Here is an 18,439-nt window from a genome sequence, read left to right as displayed (position 1 = left end):
CTTTTAGGGTGTAACTGGTAACAACTAAAAGGAATATGTGGAATGATAGGAATTATTATTTCTGGAATTTAATGGAATGGAATCAACATTCCACTACTTATTCTAAAACGTTTTTGATTTGGAATGGTTTTTCAAATGATAGTTAATTTTTTTTCTCGAATGGTATAGAATGTTATGAAATGAAATGGAATACACATTCTATTTTTTAATTGTAACTAGTAAATTTTTTTTAGAATGCACATGAATTAAGCATTCATGAAGTTTTAATTCAAAAAAAAAATGCATTCCAGTTGCAGCCGCATTTTGTGAAGGCCTCCCAATAACTGATGTGGGCCTATTTACGTATGAGTTTGAATTCATTTTTATTGCTTTTAAAAAAAATTGTTTTACTCTGTTTGACCCAAAAAATAATCCGAAAACTAATTCAAATATTTAGTTTAATATATTTCTTTATTTGGTGCTCCTCTTTCTTCTATATAGTCCAACTTATCGGATTCAATGTGTTATCGTTTCGAATATATCAAATATAATGTGTTTGAATATAGTTTTGAATTTTGTTTTCTAATTTCTTTGTGTGACTTTCTAATTTCTTTTTTTTCGTCACAAATTCATTCATTTATATGAAAAAGCCTCAGGCCCAAGTCTATCCATGATTGGGCTTAAACAGAAATAGCTCTCAAGGAGGCCTTTGCCAATGCATCGACTTCTCCGTTGAGATCACGATGAACATGAGAAAAGGAGATTTTGACTAACGCAGAGGATGTGTTATGGATATCACATACGATATCATGAATTTCCTTCATATGTGTGACTTTCTAATTTTACTTGTCAAAATTACACTATAACCAAAAATAATTGTGACTGGAGCATTTTTCACTTCACATTTTTTTAAAAAATTTTGGTCATTGTTTCACTTGATCTTTATTTTGTTTTCGGTTTTAACTAAGTACAAAAACAATATGTTAAAACCGAAACCTGAATTATATTGGCTTCAACTAATTTTTGGAAATGTTATTAAACCAGAACTGAACATGACAAAACACGAACTGAGTCTACGCGGTTACGAGAGAGAGAACATGCCACTACTCTACCAAATCAGGTTTGCCATAGCAAAAATTCACAAGATAGCTTTACTTCCTTTGGCATTTAACTGGAACCGATGTATTTGGAACATTAAGGTGATATTGGTTTTTTCATCTAGTTGATCCATCTAGGTAAAGATGCAAATCGATGTTAGTTTTGTAAAATGTTCCAAATGGATCACCCAACTGCATTTGTAAAAATTTATCTCAAATTCTCACTCAAATGAGAGTGTGTATTCACAGAGCATTTAGGTGAGGGTGAATCTTCACCCAAAAAAAAAACAATTTTTCCGTCAAAACCACAAAACCATATTTTCCTGCCAAAATGGGAAAACACAATTTCCCGTCAAAACTGAAAAAACACAAATTTCCACCAAAATCATAAAAATGAACTTTCCGCCAAAACCGCAAAACACACACTTTCCCGCTAAAACCGTAAACACCCCCCCCCCCCACTTTTCTGACAAAACCGTAAAACGAGCTTTTCCACAAATTCGTAAAAATGAACTTTTCTGCTAAAACCGAAAAAATGCAATTCTCTACCAAAACTGTAAAAAGACAATTTTCCCCCAAAATCGTAAAACTACACTTTTCGCCAAAATCGTGAAAACGTAATTTTTGTGTTAAACCAGAAAAACGCAATTTCTCACCAAAACTGGAAAATGCTATTTCCCACGAAAATCAGAAGAACACAATATCTCGCCAAAACCGAAAAACGCAATTTTCCGCCATAACTGTCCAAATGCATTTTTCGCCAAAATCGCAAAAACACATTTTCTCGCCAAAACAGAAAAATGTTATTTTCCTTCAAAACCGGAAAACACACTTCCCCATCAAATCTGGAAAAATGAAACTTCCCGTCAGAACCGTAAAAATATATTTTTTCGCCAAAATCACAAAAACACATTATCTCGCCAAAACAGAAAAATGTTATTTTCCGTCAAAACCGGAAAACACACTTCCCCATCAAATCTGGAAAAATGAAACTTCCCGTCAGAACCGTAAAAATATATTTTTCGCCAAAATCACAAAAACACATTATCTCGCCAAACCCGGAAAAATCTAATTGTCCGCCAAAAACGAAAAACACAATTTCCCGTCAAATCTGGAAAAATGCAATTTCCCGTAAAAATTGGAAAAAGCAATTTTCCACCAAAACCGGAAAACACACTTCCCGCCAAAGTCGGGAAAATGAAATTTTCCGTCAAAACCAAAAAAAAAACGCAATTTCCCGCCAAAATCAAAAAACGTAATTTTCCGTCAAAACCGGAACAAACAATTTTCCCGTCAAACCGGAAAAACATCTCGCCAAAACGGTAAAACACAATTCCCCAAAAACCGGGAAAACGCACTTTCCCGTCGGAAACTTCCAAAAAATGCACTTTTGCGCCAAAATCGAAACTGCAAAAACGTAATTTTCAGTCAGAACTGCGAAAGCGGAATTTTCTGCCAAAACCGTGAAACTCCAATTTTCTGCCAAAAACATAAAACCTGATTTTCCATCAAAACCAGAAAACACACACTTTTCCTTCAAAATTATAAAACCCCAATTTTCCCTCAAAACCATAAAACTCCAATATAACTAAACATGAGATTATAATAATCAAGTCAAAACAAAGATATACAAGTCATTTATTTATTAAACTCGTCCAAATAGAAATAGAGATGTGTGAAAGAACATAAGTTATTTTAGATGGTCCATTTAAATGTTGCAGATGGATAGAGAAACGAACATTGTCAAACTACATTGAGATAAATCATTTGGATGGACTGACTAGATAGGTCATTTAAATGGAGTTGACAGATTTACAAACAAACATGTCCTAAGTGTTCATCATAATTTAAGGTTTTCCTCTAGAAGGTAGCCAATGAACCTCTTTTGGTAGGTTCTTCGATGATCAAAAGAGGCATTATTGCAGAGAATAAATGTAAGAAATGTGGAGGAAAGGAAAATGGGATTTATGATTTTTTATGAATTATGTGTTACTGAGATGTAAATAATGGATATCCATCCGTAGGAGTCATTTAAATAAACCCTTCTAAAATTCCAAATCCAAAAGTACTATATAATCAGGGTTGCAAATGAACATATATATACAAAGATTTAAATAGAGTTTAGCCTTGTAATTGTAAAAAAAAAACACAACAATTGGTTAATAAGTTGAACTTTCTCTTAAATGATTAAAAATTAAGAAGATTTTAGCAGCAAAAAAAAGTGATAAAAAAGGAAGATTTCAGAAAATTTATAAAAATTATTATATATATTCAGAGCTTAGTGGATTTAAGAAATGAGAAAGAAAATAAATCTCGTTGGTAGAATAACAAGAAAACAAGATCTGACTGACTACTTACATCCAATCTCAAAGTTGGAAGAAGATGCAGCGTGAGTTTGCGACGAAGTTCTCACTCCTTTCGGCTCTCTTTTTCCTTCTGACGCCGGAGCTAATTCCAGTCAGTGAAGCCGTGTGGCTCAACATACCTAAGACGGGAACAAAGTGCGTCTCGGAGGAAATCCAGAGCAAGGTCGTCGTCTTGGCCGATTACCTCGTCATCTCCGACGAGCATTCCATCTTCCCCACTGTCTCTGTTAAGGTACATTCCGTTTCTAGATTCGAATCTGGACTCTCTCTCTCTGCTTCGATCTCTTACTATTTTAGGCAATTTATATTGTCTATGGTAATGTGAATTCGACCTAACTTTCTATAAATTGTGCACTGATTGTTCGTATTATAGCTTCCTTATTTTGAAAAATAATGTGAATACAGGGGTTAATGCGTTTCTTTGTTCGTTCTAGATGTGCATTTACTTTCACCTTCATGGAAGAAAGAGAATCTTAATGTGTTATTAGAGATTTTTGCGAATACGATCACTTGATCAGAGAAACATATTGGGCACAAGGGTTGTGATTGAAGATGAATGGTGTAATTATGTATCTTGTTACGTTTTCTACTACCAATTGACTCTTCATGCTACCACATAGCTTGATTGATTATAGTAGAAACTGTAAATCACATGTGTTACGAAGACGTGCTCAACATGTATAGATGCATACATGCTTTAGATGAATATAGGTTTATGAGGCATCTCTTTGAAGAGGACTTTGACAAGAAAGAAATTATATATTGTATTGTAGGTTACATCACCATATGGAAACGTTTTGCACCACAGCGACAACGCTACACATGGTCAGTTTGCGTTTACAACCCAAGAATCAGGAACCTACTTGGCTTGTTTCGAGGCCGTAGGAAACAGTCATGGTAACAAAGACATTAGCATCAACCTTGACTGGAAAACTGGTATCGCGGCCAAGGATTGGGACTCCATTGCTAGAAAAGAGAAGATTGAGGTAAGAAGAGCTAGCTAGCTCTCTGTTTCCCAATAGTTTTTCTCAAGAAATTTTTCGATGCACATCTATGAATAGTTAGTATCTTTATATAATGCCACTATGCCTTAAATCTTAGGGTGTGGAGTTGGAGCTTAGGAAACTCGAAGGTGCAGTTGAGGGCATTCATGAGAATCTACTTTACCTAAAAGACAGGTAAAAACTTAATAAACATCTACTTTGTTTGAAAATCTCGAGAAGAGATCAAAATTAACTTTCTCTCTCTTTTCACACATTACAGAGAAGCGGATATGAGGATTGTGAGTGAAAAAACAAACTCGCGAGTTGCATGGTACAGTATAATGTCGCTAGGCATCTGCATTGTGGTCTCTGGTTTACAGATTTTGTACTTGAAGCAATACTTTGAAAGGAAGAAGCTTATTTAGATCAGATGATGGATGATCCGATCCATGGATACTAGAAACCAACACTTTCCTTTGCTTTCCTTCTTATACCACTCTTTTGAACTCAATAGTGTAAAACTTTTTTGTTTCACTCATTTAACTTGTAATCCGTCCCTCGGTTAGATAATTATATATCTACACTCTAATAATCAGAATCTGAGTTACATTTTACTGGGAGAAATGCAATGTTACTTTCTTTCTTGATCAAGATCATTGGGTTGGAAAATAGAGTGAGGTTTGAACTATAAACCAAATTTGTGTCCAAATCAAATAATTTCCAAGGATGCAAGGGTTCTTGATATTTGTGTATGCCAAATCTCATCCGTTGAGCCGTATTGAATTTTATTCCTTCCGTTTCAGATTACTTGTCATTTTAAACTTCAACACATAGATTAAGAAAACATTTAATTTTGTATATTTATTAGATAAAAACATAATTACCAATACATTTAACTGCATTTCAACCAATTGAAAAATATATTAAAATATAAAATCAATAAATTTTGCATTGAAATTATAAAGTGCACTTATTTTAAAACAAAATTTTTACTCTACAACAACATATAATCTAAAACGGAGCAAATATCATATTTTATCGGATTTTTAAATAGTAAGTTTTTAACTAAATGTAAACTGGATTGTAATGCCATAGTTACCGGTTTCGACTACACATCGGTCAAGTATGAAAACGCATATGTTTAGGCGTTTTTAATTGGCAAAACAAAACAACGACTTCCTTCAAAGTTCTCATTAGGCCGTGCATCGGAGTCTTCAGGGTAGGATTCGGATCGGGTCTTGTTGGATTTGGGTCCTAAAATTTAGATTTATATGGGTACCTATAATTTTTCGGATCAGTTTTGGGTGTTCTTGTTGGGTTCAGATCGGTTCGGGTCTATAATTTCAATACCCATAAAATATCTAGAATTTTCAGGTATATTTCAGATTCGGATCGGTTCGGTATTTAGGACCAGAAAAAGACCCGAAATACCCGAACTAGACCTGAAACTCTAAAAATACCAAAAAAACCGCAAAATACCCGAAAATACCCAAAATTTATTGAAAATCAATCTCGAAAACCTAAAACATACCCGGATTTTACCTGAATTATAATTTCTAAAAATCTAAAATTTTACCTGAAACCTACAATTATACCCGAAAACACAAACCCGAAACTTTTTTAAAAATCTGAAACACCAAAAATATATCCAATCACCCAAATATATCTAATATATATAATTATTTACGGGTACTTCAGGTATCCGAATGGGTCTCAGGTAAGACCCGTGATGTGCCCTGGATCGTAGACCCGGGCCAGGATGGTGCACAACTCGACCCAACCAAGGTTTCCCCATCGAATGAAGCAACCATGGTCGAGCCAGAAGCTAACTTTGGACGAGCTGGACGAAGTGACACTTATTTGGGCGAGCTGGTCGAGCTAAATCGAAGTGACACTTACATATCTGAGCTGGATGAGCTGAGTGAGCTTAGTGACAATAGCTTAGAGCTGAATGAGCTAAGTGACACTGAAGAAGGAGCTTGTTTAGTTTTTGAGCGAAATGAGCCTTTTTCAGCCCAAGGAAAAATTCATAAGAAATTCAATTTGGATCGGTTTTACACCAAATTCGACCAGGCCTTTGCTGATGGTCTTATGCCCATTTGCATCAAGAAATATCAACAAAAGGAGTCAAAGTCGTGATCAAGAGCCATTCAACAACACACTTATTTATAGTCAAAAGTCTTAGTCTTTGTTTATGTTTTCTAAGTTTTTAGTTTTCCACAAAAACTCTTAATCTTTCTTTGACCACAAGTAGTATAAATATGTAAGCTCTTCTATGAATAAAATCAGTCAATGTTTTTGAGTTTATTTGGTTTCTTCTCTGAGTGAGAGAGAGAGTTCTTTAGCTAATTCATTGGTGTGAACCGGCTTGTTGATTTGGTGGTCAGCCAATTCATCTTTGTGTGTTGTTTGGTGGTTAGCCAACACATTCATTATTTCTTTGGTGGTTAGCCTTAGATCGTGGGTATATCAAGAGCCATTCCGCATCTCTTGACGATCCTTTCAATCCATTTCAGTTCTAGAAGTGCCAATTGCCTTCTCGGTTCATATCCAACACCCAGCTAAAGTGATCCTTCCCGATTTTGGTTCTATCAACCCGAATCTGAACCGAGATCCGCAGGTCCAAAAAAAATCCAATAAATACTTTAGCATGGATCCGGATCCAGATCCAAACCCGTATTTTCAGATGGTTCGGGTTTTTGGATCCGGGTAAAATATCCAGACCTAGTTCTCGTGACGAAATGGATTTATACAAATTAGGCTTAAATGGTCGGCCCACTAGGCCCATAAAACCAAACCCTAGTATCTTTATAAGTTTCCTTCTTTGTGCTTCGCCGTCTGCTCTAAGGGTTTCAGCAACCACCACACAGAGAAAGAGAGACAGCGAAAATGCCGGCGGGTCACGGAGTGAGGGCGAGAACCAGGGATCTGTTCGCTAGAGGGTTCAGGAAGAAGGGTGTTATCCCACTTTCCACCTACCTTAGGACCTTCAAAGTCGGTGATTACGTGGATGTGAAGGTAAATGGAGCCATCCACAAGGGTATGCCTCACAAGTTCTACCATGGTCGTACTGGTCGTGTCTGGAACGTTACTAAGCGAGCCGTTGGTGTCGAAGTCAACAAGCAGGTATGATCTGTATTCTGTTTGCATTCATATTCATGAGTGTTGAATGAATGTTAGAACTGATTGTGATTATTTTTGTTTTAGCTGTCGATTTAGAATATTAAAATAGATAGTTTTGTGTTGGATCATGGGTGATAGCTTATCTCTTGTGGTTGTGTCGTGGTTTAGATTGGTAACAGAATCATAAGGAAGAGGTTGCATGTGCGTGTGGAGCACGTGCAGCAGTCAAGGTGTGCTGAGGAGTTTAAACTAAGGAAGAAGAATAACGATGTGCTCAAGGCTGCAGCCAAAGCCAGAGGGGAGACAATCAGCACCAAGAGACAGCCTAAAGGTCCCAAGCCTGGTTTCATGGTCGAGGGTATGACATTGGAGACTGTCACTCCCATCCCTTACGATGTTGTCAACGATCTCAAGGGTGGCTACTAAGTTTTTCATTTTTTTTCTTCTATCTGCCCAAGAGTCTTTACATTTTGTTTTTTCTTTCTGAATCAAGACTGCTTTTTATATTGTATTAAGTGATCGTTTTTCATAATCATTTGCTTATTGCGTTCATTTGTTTGTAACAAATTAGAAAAAAAAGACTAACTGTCAATACCATCTATAAGCTCACTTGTAATCAATTATAACTATCCATCGATTCTTGAATGAAAATAATTTGACATTTTGATTAAGAAAAAATTTCACAAATAGTAATTTGGTGAAATAAACAAAAGCAAACCACTCTTCACTCGGTAAATAAAAGATAGAAAATATTCCAAAGTTGAATCTTAGTTTATATATATGTGAATAATGAGAAAGTGTTCTTTTTACGGCTGTTCAATATGGTAAAACCGAACCGTACCGAACCGAACCGAACCGAAATAGACAATATGGTTTGGTTTTGGTATATACCATATAAACCGAATGGATATAATTTTATAAAAACCGTAGGATTTGGATATGGTTTGGTATATAACCGATTAAACCGAATAAACCGAACAAAACCGATTAAAAGTAAAAACATGTAAATATGTATCTATTTTATAATAATACATGAAAATCTATTTGTTACATAAGTTAAATTTGTGTTAATAACTATTGCCATAATTTTATAGTAATAAAAAATCTTAATTTGTAAAACACTTGAACTATAACTAAATAACAATACATCGCAATTCAGACATTTTATTTTCTAAGTCTTTTTTTGATCTTTTTGATTTATTTTAGTCTTCACTATATTAATATGAAGATTATAAATTTGATGGACAATAATTAATTGAAAAAACATGACTTTAATGAACACTAAATATGGAAGAGTGGAAAAAAATTTCTTTCATGTTTCTGTTTTGTTTCATATTTTTATTTTCAAAATTTCAAGCTTTGATTTTAGTTATAGATTTGATTATTTTATTTGATGGTAGAAGCATTTTTACTTTTTTGTTCATTTATTTGAACATGTAATATATTTTTAATAAATGATTGTGTTGACAATATGACTCTAAAATTCATATAATATGATTTCAAACAAAATAATTATGTTTTTTGGTATAAAACCGAATAAACCGAAAACCGACGGTATATAAACCGAACCGAACCGAAGTAAATATGGATTTAGAATGGTAGTTATATTTTACTAACCGAAATACCGAAAACCGAAAAAAACCGAACCGAAACCGAACCGATATCCGGATTGAACACCCCTAGTTCTTTTATATAATTGAAAGGTAGCAACTGTAAAGCCACCCAAATTTCTGTTGCTAAAAGAATATCTCATTATGGAATATATTCTTTGTGTCCTTTTGAGTGAATGGGATATTAATGGTTTCATAGAGTCACGGAACTGCTACATTATTACCGTGTTAACTATGTCATTTTTGGTGCCAAAAATCTAGCCTACCAATTATCAGATTGGATAGAAGATTTTCTTCTTTTTTTTTCAACTAACCGAATCCGAATTGAAATACCCAAGATTGGGCTGAAATCTTTAAATCTGAAAATCTAAAACTCGAATAGATCCGACCGAATCCGGATGGATAACCGAATGCTCACGAGATAGAATCATGGTCTTTTCTAATTAGTGGTTTTATCGTGATTTACAAATATTTTTTTGTAGCCATATTTTAGGTGGCTATTCGCTGTTTTTTTTTGTCAATATCTCAAATGTTTTTGCTAGTGCGGAATCCGCTTTGAAGGCCCTGGCCTTCCATTGAGACGAGATGATGCTGGTGTAATTGAAGAGATGTAGACAAAACTTACTTAATTCATTGTTTTAGTGAATTATATAACATAAAATATATTTGCTGAATATTTATTGTTTTGTCATTTATTTTCTGCATTATTTTTTTTTTGTTGTATTTTGCAGTTACAGATGTGTTTGAGGCGGTGGGCTGAGTGCTTGTGCTTCGAAGTTACAGCAGTAAGAATTTCCGGAATAGATACGTCAAGGCCACCTGTCCTCCTCTTTGCCATCTTTATACATGTGTTTTGAATTAAATTGATCTTGCCGCCTATGTATGTTGGGTCAAATGTATGTTTATCGAACTTAGCCTTGTGGGGCATTTCAATAAATCATAACAAAAAAAATCTTAAACCTAAGAAACCGAAAATAAAATATTTTTAATGGATAAATTATATGCGTGTTATATATATATATGCATCTGAATCCTTTAACAAAACCATGCTGAAATATCAGAGCTTCTTGGTTTTGTAGCAAAACTTTTGCTCCTCTTCACCTCTTGCGTTTTCAATTCTTTTCTCCTCCAAGTCCGGGAAAAAAATTGTAAATCTTTATCATTTTGTTCGGAATAAATTTCATGCACTGATAATCTTCTACGTCCTCGCGTTCAACTGCAGCTAAAGCTCTCTCAACTTCCTTAACAATTTCCTTGATAAAATCAGCTTCCGAGCTGCAAAAAATTGTAATCTAATTTAATGGATATATCTTGTAAATATTGAAATCAACCTTATGATTGCAACTCAACAATCAAGAACTCAAACTCAAACTCTTTTATTAATCTCAAAGCTCTAGAAACAATTCTCAAAAACTAAAGCTTGTAATCTCACAAGTTATGCAACAAGATTTGCATCTCCTTATATACTACATATAAGATCCTAAACTCATTAGGTAATATATCTTGTAGATAACTCTCAATCCATCTTTATCCTAATCTCATTAGGATGACTTCTAACTCAAGTTAACTTAACTCCAAGCTTAGGTTCAACAATCTCCCCCTTAAGCTTGACATCCTCAATCTTCACATCTTGTACTCCAATGAAGTCTTTCATCTCTTTAAACTTAATCCTCCCAAGAGCTTTAGTCAAAATATCAGCCTTCTGCTCTTTTCCAGCTACATGGTTCACGGCTACAAGCTCTTCTTCAACACACTCTCTGATGAAATGAAACCGCTTATGTATATGCTTGCTTCTTCCATGAAAAACTGGATTCTTTGTCAAAGCAATTGCAGATTTGTTATCAATGCGGATCATTGCTTTCTCGGAATCCTTCACAATCTCTCCTAGAAGTTCTTGCAACCAAATAGCTTGTTTAGCAGCCTCTGTTGCTGCCATGAACTCAGCCTCACATGAGGAAAGGGCTACGATCTCCTGCTTAGTCGAACACCACGAGACCGGGCACTCGTTCAGATAAAAAATGTGCACAGTAGTGCTTCTACCATCATCTGGATCCACATTGTAGCTACTATCACTATATCCCACAAGTCCTTTCTCATTCTCTCGCTTATAGAACAAACCGAGGGAGCAACTACCCCGTAGATACCTGAGAACCTGCTTCAAGGCGGCTGCGTGTGATTCCTTAGGTTTCTGCATATAACGGCTCAGGACACCTACGCTGTAAGCAAGATCCGGACGTGTGTGTATCAAGTAACGAAGACATCCAATGTTTCTTCTAAACTCCTTCTCATTAGTATATTTTTCTTCTATCGCTTTAGACATCTTCAAACTAGGATCCATTGGTACTTGAGCTGCGTTACTCTCATGCATCCCTGCTTTTTCTAATATTTTAATCGCATACCTTTCTTGCTTTAACACAATACCAGCTGCAGACTGAATTACCTCAATCCCTAGGTAGTAGGTAAGCATTCCAAGATCAGTCATCTCGAATTTAGTCGCCATCTCAGTTTTAAAACATTGTATAACCTCCAAGTTTGAACCAGTAACTAAGAGATCATCCACATAAACAGCTACCAAGAGATCTTCCCCATTCGTTTTCTTTCTGAACAATGACGGTTCTTTGGAACACTTTTCGAAGTTCAGCTCCTTTAGTATCGACTTTAGCTTGATGTTCCAAGCCCTTGGAGCCTGCTTTAAGCCATAGAGAGCTTTGTGTAACCTGTAAACCTTATCTTCACGTCCCTTAACCTTAAAGCCTTCAGGTTGTGAGACGTATACCTCTTCTAACAAATCTCCATGAAGAAACGCCGTCTTAACATCCAGATGATGAATCTCCCAACCATTGGATGCTGCCAAAGCAATGATTACTCGAACAGTTTCTATTCTAGCAACAGGAGCGAAGACCTCTTCATAGTCGACGCCATGACGCTGCACGTATCATTTTGCCACAAGTCTGGCTTTGTACTTACTTATACTCCCATCTGCGTTGCGTTTCAGCTTAAAAACCCACTTTAATCCAATTGCTTTACTCCCCACAGGAAGTTCCACAAGCGTCCAAGTCTTATTCTTCTTTATAGAATTGATTTCATCCTCGCAAGTTTCTCTCCAGACTATCTCGCCTTTTGCTTCATTCCAGTCCCAAGGTTCTTCGTTAACCAGAAGAAGAAGCCTTTCTGTCTCAATAATTTCAGACATCAAAACGTAGTCTTCCAAATAGCCTGGTCTTGTACTAATACGCGTTGATCTTCTCGGAACTGTCTCAGTATCCTCTGTTTCCTCTGTTTCGCTATCACCGCGATCACTATCTTCCTCTACCTCATCGTCTTTGGTCTCCACTTTAACCACTTCTTCTTTTCCGTAACCAGGGAGTGTGAGTTCGAAACTTGCCTCACAAGTATCTTCTCCGTTTTTACTCCACCTCCAAGCTTTGTCTTCAGTAAAAATTACGTCTCGACTGACCACTGTCTTGCGCGTATTTGGATCGTACAGACGATATGCCTTGGAGCCTGGTTCAACTCCGAGGTGTACTAGCTCTCTAGACCTATCGTCAAGTTTCTTAAGATGTGGAGTGTCCTTCTTCGCATAGCAGACACAGCCGAAGACTCGTAGATGCCTCACATTAGGCTTTCTCCCTTTAAGACATTCATATGGGCTTTGATCCTTTAGTGTACGAGTAGCAATCCTATTAATCAAATAAGTTGCGTGTCTCACAGCCTCACCCCACAAATAATCTGGAATCTTCATGTGTTTCATAATACTTCTGGTCATCTCCATTAAAGTCCTGTTCCGTCTCTCTACTACTCCATTCTGTTGAGGTGAGTATGGAGCTGTTAGATGACGATTGATCCCATTTTCATCACAGAAACTTCGAAAACCTTGAGACGTGAACTCTCCTCCCCTGTCTGTGCGCAAGGTTTTAATGGTGGCTCTGGTTTCTTTCTCAACAAGTTCTTTAAACCTTTTAAAGTGATCAAAAGCTTCACTCTTTTCCTTCAAGAGAATTGTCCACATGTATCTCGTGTGATCGTCGATCAAAACAAATATATATCTGTTTCCTCCCGCAGTTGAAGGTGAAATAGGCCCACAGAGATCACCGTGAATCAGTTCGAGAGCATGTGTGGCACGATAGTTCGTTGCCTGAGGAAACGAAGCTCTCGTTTGCTTCCCCATGAGACAGGATGTACACGTTTCCTTTTCAACACTGATCCTTGGCATGCCGGTGATCATCTCTTTGCTTATCATCGCTTTCATAGCATCCAGACCAACATGTCCGAGCCTTGCATGCCATAAGGTAGAATCACTAACCTTCTCGAGCTGTAGACACTTTGTACCTTTGACTTCCATTGTGACTTTGTATGGACGGTTTCTTGACCTCATTGACTTGACTAGCACGTTTCCCTCTCGATCACGAAGTGTTAGGTAGTCATCTCGCATTCTGACATCACAGCCTGATTCAGTAGCCTGACCCAGACTAATTATATTGCTTTTTAACTCTGGTATAAAGTAAACATCAGCCAAAGACTTTCGTCTCCCGTCTCTAGTAACAAACTGAATCGAGCCCTTCCCTTTGATGTCGATTCTAGAGTCATCACCGAACCGCACTTTCCCTGAAATATTCTCGTTTAGTGATGAAAAGTAGCTTCGATTCCCTGTCATGTGGTTGCTAGCCCCATTGTCTAGATACCAAACGTTATCAGTTCCTGATGAAGTCTCAAACTTGCTCGGTCTCACATTATCTTCATTTAGGTTAACCACCTCATGCATCATCAGCTCCTCAGCGTCGTGTGTACTATCATTCTCAGTCTCCTGTGTTTCTTGAAGTTTAAGTAACCTGTCTGGACAGTCGTATACATAGTGACCGGTTTTATCACACCTAAAGCAAACAACCTGTGATGCATCTCTCCCTTGTGTCCAGTTAGTTCGTCCATTAAACCTTCCTCTTCCTCGTCCTCTATTGTTATAGCAACCACCTTGTCCTCTGCCCCTTCCGTAGGTTTCTTGTGGTCCTTTTCCCTCGCTGTTAGTATATAGAAGCTTTCCATGATCCTCTGGTTCGTCTTCTACCTTAATTCTCTCTTCATAGGCCTTTAGTCTCCCCACAATATCCTCAAAGGTTGTTGTGTTTAGATCAAGAACCTGTTCGAGCGCAGCTATGATATGGATGTAATTTTTCTTCGGAAGACTGCTCAAGAACTTCTTCACAAGTTTTGATTCTTCAAGGACTTCACCCAGGGCTGAAGATTTTGAGGATATCTCTGCAAGTTCTCCAGAGAATTCATCTATTGTTTCAGTATCCTTCATCCTCATACGGTTAAACTCATCCATAAGCGTCTGTAACCTTGCGTCTCGGACCCTATCAGCTCCCACGTTTCTTGCCTTAATTGCCTCCCATACTTCTTTTGCACTCTTTATGTTTCCAACTTGTAGAACTAGGGTTTCAGGAATTGATTGAAATAGGAATGCTTTAGCTATATCGTTTTTGTCGCCATCATCGGTTCCTGGTTCTATCGACTCCCAAACCTTATGCACTTTAAGCAAAACATTCATTCTCATGTTCCAAACTGTGTAGTTGGTGGTGGTGAGCATTGGACATTGAATAGCTGATGGACCGGTTGTCTTTGGTTTAAACGTTGTCACTGTTAAATCTGTCATGCTTCTCCTCTCTTCTTCTCGATCGGTTTGATTCCAATAAAGAAGCTCTGATACCACGTATTGAAATCAACCTTATGATTGCAACTCAACAATCAAGAACTCAAACTCAAACTCTTTTATTAATCTCAAAGCTCTAGAAACAATTCTCAAAAACTAAAGCTTGTAATCTCACAAGTTATGCAACAAGATTTGCATCTCCTTATATACTACATATAAGATCCTAAACTCATTAGGTAATATATCTTGTAGATAACTCTCAATCCATCTTTATCCTAATCTCATTAGGATGACTTCTAACTCTAGTTAACTTAACTCCAAGCTTAGGTTCAACAGTAAACGTATATTTCAACAAAATGTTCAACGTGAGGTACCAGTAATGCAACCACAATATGAATTAGAGAGCTATAAATTTTGCAAACCCAAAGTTATACTCCTTCGGTTTAGCTTTCGCATACATTATAATTAGAACAAAACTTAAGTTCAGCTCATAAGGTTAAACCTGAGTTGCGGGTCAAACCCGCCCCGCTTGACCCGCCAATCCGTGGGTGAACTGATTTTTTTTATTCAAAAAATTTGACCCGCTTGACCCGCAAAAAAAAAAAAATGAAATCCGCACCCGCCCCGCTTAAACCCGCGGGTGATCCGCTAGACCCGCGGATAATATTAATAATAATAAAAATTATTAATTTAAATATTTTTATTAAAAATAACAATAAAATTTAATATTTTAAATATTTTTATTAAAAATAACAATAAAATTTATTATTTTAAATAATTTTTATTAAAAATAATAAATATTAATCTATTTATAATTAAAATTAAATAATTTTTAAAAAAATTTCTATTTAAAAATAATATTCATAGAGTTGCAGGTTACACATGTCGGAGAAGCGGCCTTACATCTCGTGATCGTGTGTCCTAATTTATTGCAATACGAACACCGAGACGACAACCAATGGCTGGAGACACCAATCCTCCTTTTATAACCGCTTTCAAAGCATGCATTAACAAATTCTGGAAAGGGTTTCCATGGATCGATAACTGTTAGATTTTTGCAACCTCAATATTGGTGAGAATCTTTGTAGAAAGATGCATGGAAACAGGACGACCCACAAGACCCGCAATCTCCTGCAGACCTTCTTCATTGAAAAATTGCAGAGGGACTCCAGTAAGCTCTAGCCAGACATGAACCATATCGAGCTCAGTTTGCATTGTTGGATTCCCGTAGACCATTTTGCGAAGAACATTGTTTGACCGTCGATTTGCCAGAAGTTCTGAGCTAGGATACGGCGCCGAGCGTTCCAACAGGGTACACGAAACCGGAAAGAGTTACCTTCCATTTTTTAACTGTTATGTCGCGCTTGTGACGGTTCCAGATGCCATTTATGATGGCATGTATAGCACCACGGGCAGGGGGGTCTTCATAGAATTGGCCTAAGATGAAATACTCCCAAAGCTTTCTTATTTTTCTCAACGACCGAGTTTGGAATGGTGACACGTAAGGCGTTAGCTTGGGCTTTAGTTTTATGGCCGATTCCTTGACGAAACCTTTCCAGAGCTCGCTTGGTGCGCCAGCGGCTTGTCCAGGTTATGGATCAGAAGCTTTCTGGGAGGGTTCAGTAGTTTTTGGAGCAGCTGCAGGCTGGTCCTGTTGTCTAGGTACAGCGAGGGATTCTGTAACTAGGGTTTTTGATTTGGGGTTTCGATCTGCTTGGCCAGGGTTTGCACAGAAGGGTCCTGGCCAGGCGAAGGAGGAGTTGTCTAAGCGGTGGTTCCGGCCAGAGGTGAATCATTGCTCGATTTCGATTTGACGGCTGAGGAGGAATCAGGTGTCGAGGCATTCAATTTCATTGAACTGTTGGAGGTTTTGGTTGTTCCAGTGGGGAAACGAACCGGAGGCTTGTTTTTAGGGGTTTTTTATATTATGGATGCGGGTGGGTGCCACCGCCGAGAACGGCGACAGTGAAGAAGAAAAGAAAGTGTACGCATGTTTGGTAGAAAAGTCCATAAATCTTGACCTAGACCAATTAATATCTCAAGTAACATGACTAAAATAGTTGTCAAATTTGATCTTACGTTGAATGTATATATTCAACATCTATATATAACATGATTAAAATGGTAGCTATAAATCTCATAGGTTCATATATATATATATATATATATATATATATATATATATATATGAGATAGGGGTGTCAAAATGGGTCAAATAGGTCAACCCAACCCATAACCCAAATGGGTTTACTGTTAATGAGTCATGGGTCAACCCAACCCATTTATGGGTCAACCATTAAATGGGTTGGGTTGATCCATGACCCATTAAATTAAATAGGTTAGATGGGTTAATGGTTGACCCATAAACTCAACATCTTTATAATGAATTATTTTTAAGTTAAGACCAAGTTGATCGAAATAAGAAAACGTTTTTTGTGGTTTTGGCGGAAAAACGCATTTTCGCGGAAAAATGAGTTTTTGCAGTTTCGGCGGGAAAACGCGTTTTGTGGTTTTTGTGGAAAACAAGTTTTTGCGATTTAGGCAGAAAACCACGTTTTTGTGGGAAAGAGTTTTTGCAGTTTTGGCGGGAAAGCGCGTTTTGTGATTTTAGAGGAAAATGTGTTTTTGTGGTTTTGGCGGGAAAACACGTTTTTGGGTTTTGGCGGGAAAACGCGTTTTTGCGGGAAATTGCATTTTTGCGGAAAATTGCGTTTTTGCGGTTTTGGCGGAAAAATGCGTTTTTGCGGTTTTGGCGGGAAAACGCGTTTTTGTGGTTTTGGTGGGAAAACGCGTTTTTTGCGGGAAAACTGATTTTTACAGTTTTGGCGGAAAATTACGTTTTTGCGAATTTAGCGGAAAATACGTTTTTTGCGGTTTTGGCGGAAAATACGTTTTTTTTTTTGCGGTTTTGGCGGAAAAACGTGATTTTGCGGGAAAACGCATTTTTGCGGGAAATTGCGTTTTTGCGGTTTTGGTGGAAAAATGCGTTTTTGCGGTTTTGACGGGAAAACGTGTTTTGTGGTTTTGGTGGAAAAACGCGTTTTTGCGGGAAAACTGTTTTTATAGTTTTGGCGAAAATTTGCGTTTTTGGCGGAAAATACGTTTTTTTGTGGTTTTGGCGGGAAAACACGGTTTTGCGGTTTTGGCGGAAAAACGCGTTTTTGTGGGAAAACTGGTTTTTCAGTTTTGGCGGGAAATTACATCTGGTGGTTTTCGCGGGAAAATGTGTTTTTGCGGGAAACATGGTTTTGTGGGAAAACGAGTTTTTGCGGTTTTGGCGAAAAAATGTGTTTTTTGTGGTTTTGGCGAAAAAACGCGTTTTTGCGGTTTTGGCGGGAAAACGCGTTTTTGCGGTTTTGGCGGAAAAACTTATTTTCGCGATTTTAGCAGAAAAAAACTTATTTTGTAGTTTTAGCGGGAAACGCATTTCACCACCGAATAAATGATTGAACTTTTGAGAAACTCATGATTTTCCAATTCTATCAAACCTTAGAATTGGGTGGTTTACTCATGGTTTTCTTAATTGAAAACAAAATGGGTCAGAGTTGACCCAACCCAATAAACCCATTAACTTGTTAATCCATTAACTTGTTAACTCATTAACCTATTAACCCATTAACATGTTAACCCATTG

General features: G+C 37.1%; 2 protein-coding genes across 2 annotated transcripts; both read left to right on the top strand.

Annotated features, from left to right (window-relative positions):
* Positions 1 to 3,364: 3,364 nt before the first annotated feature.
* LOC106434249 (transmembrane emp24 domain-containing protein p24delta4-like) lies at positions 3,365 to 5,039 on the top strand. Its single transcript, XM_013875086.3, has 4 exons — positions 3,365 to 3,674; positions 4,216 to 4,428; positions 4,544 to 4,620; positions 4,706 to 5,039. The coding sequence occupies exons 1-4, from the start codon at positions 3,459 to 3,461 to the stop codon at positions 4,848 to 4,850; spliced, it is 651 nt and encodes a 216-aa protein (XP_013730540.2). The 5' UTR covers positions 3,365 to 3,458; the 3' UTR covers positions 4,851 to 5,039.
* Positions 5,040 to 7,252: 2,213 nt separating this feature from the next.
* Positions 7,253 to 8,100, top strand: LOC106434239 (60S ribosomal protein L21-2). The gene is made up of 2 exons (XM_013875076.3): positions 7,253 to 7,551; positions 7,717 to 8,100. Exons 1-2 carry the CDS (start codon positions 7,315 to 7,317, stop codon positions 7,972 to 7,974), a joined length of 495 nt encoding a protein of 164 aa, XP_013730530.2. The 5' UTR covers positions 7,253 to 7,314; the 3' UTR covers positions 7,975 to 8,100.
* Positions 8,101 to 18,439: the final 10,339 nt, after the last annotated feature.

The sequence above is a fragment of the Brassica napus genome, chromosome A9 (assembly GCF_020379485.1).
Source record: "Brassica napus cultivar Da-Ae chromosome A9, Da-Ae, whole genome shotgun sequence".
NCBI lineage: Eukaryota > Viridiplantae > Streptophyta > Magnoliopsida > Brassicales > Brassicaceae > Brassica > Brassica napus.
Note: the sequence above shows the minus strand (reverse complement) of the source record. Positions and strands in the feature narration are given on the sequence as shown.

Bases quoted from the DNA above. Each gene is read 5' to 3' on its own strand.
- LOC106434239 (XM_013875076.3), top strand. From the start codon at position 7,315: ATGCCGGCGGGTCACGGAGTGAGGGCGAGAACCAGGGATCTGTTCGCT. The intron at 7,552-7,716 runs GTATGATCTGTA...GTCGTGGTTTAG, and splicing joins GTGTCGAAGTCAACAAGCAG to ATTGGTAACAGAATCATAAG.
- LOC106434249 (XM_013875086.3), top strand. From the start codon at position 3,459: ATGCAGCGTGAGTTTGCGACGAAGTTCTCACTCCTTTCGGCTCTCTTT. The intron at 3,675-4,215 runs GTACATTCCGTT...ATTGTATTGTAG, and splicing joins TCCCCACTGTCTCTGTTAAG to GTTACATCACCATATGGAAA. The intron at 4,621-4,705 runs GTAAAAACTTAA...CACACATTACAG, and splicing joins CTACTTTACCTAAAAGACAG to AGAAGCGGATATGAGGATTG.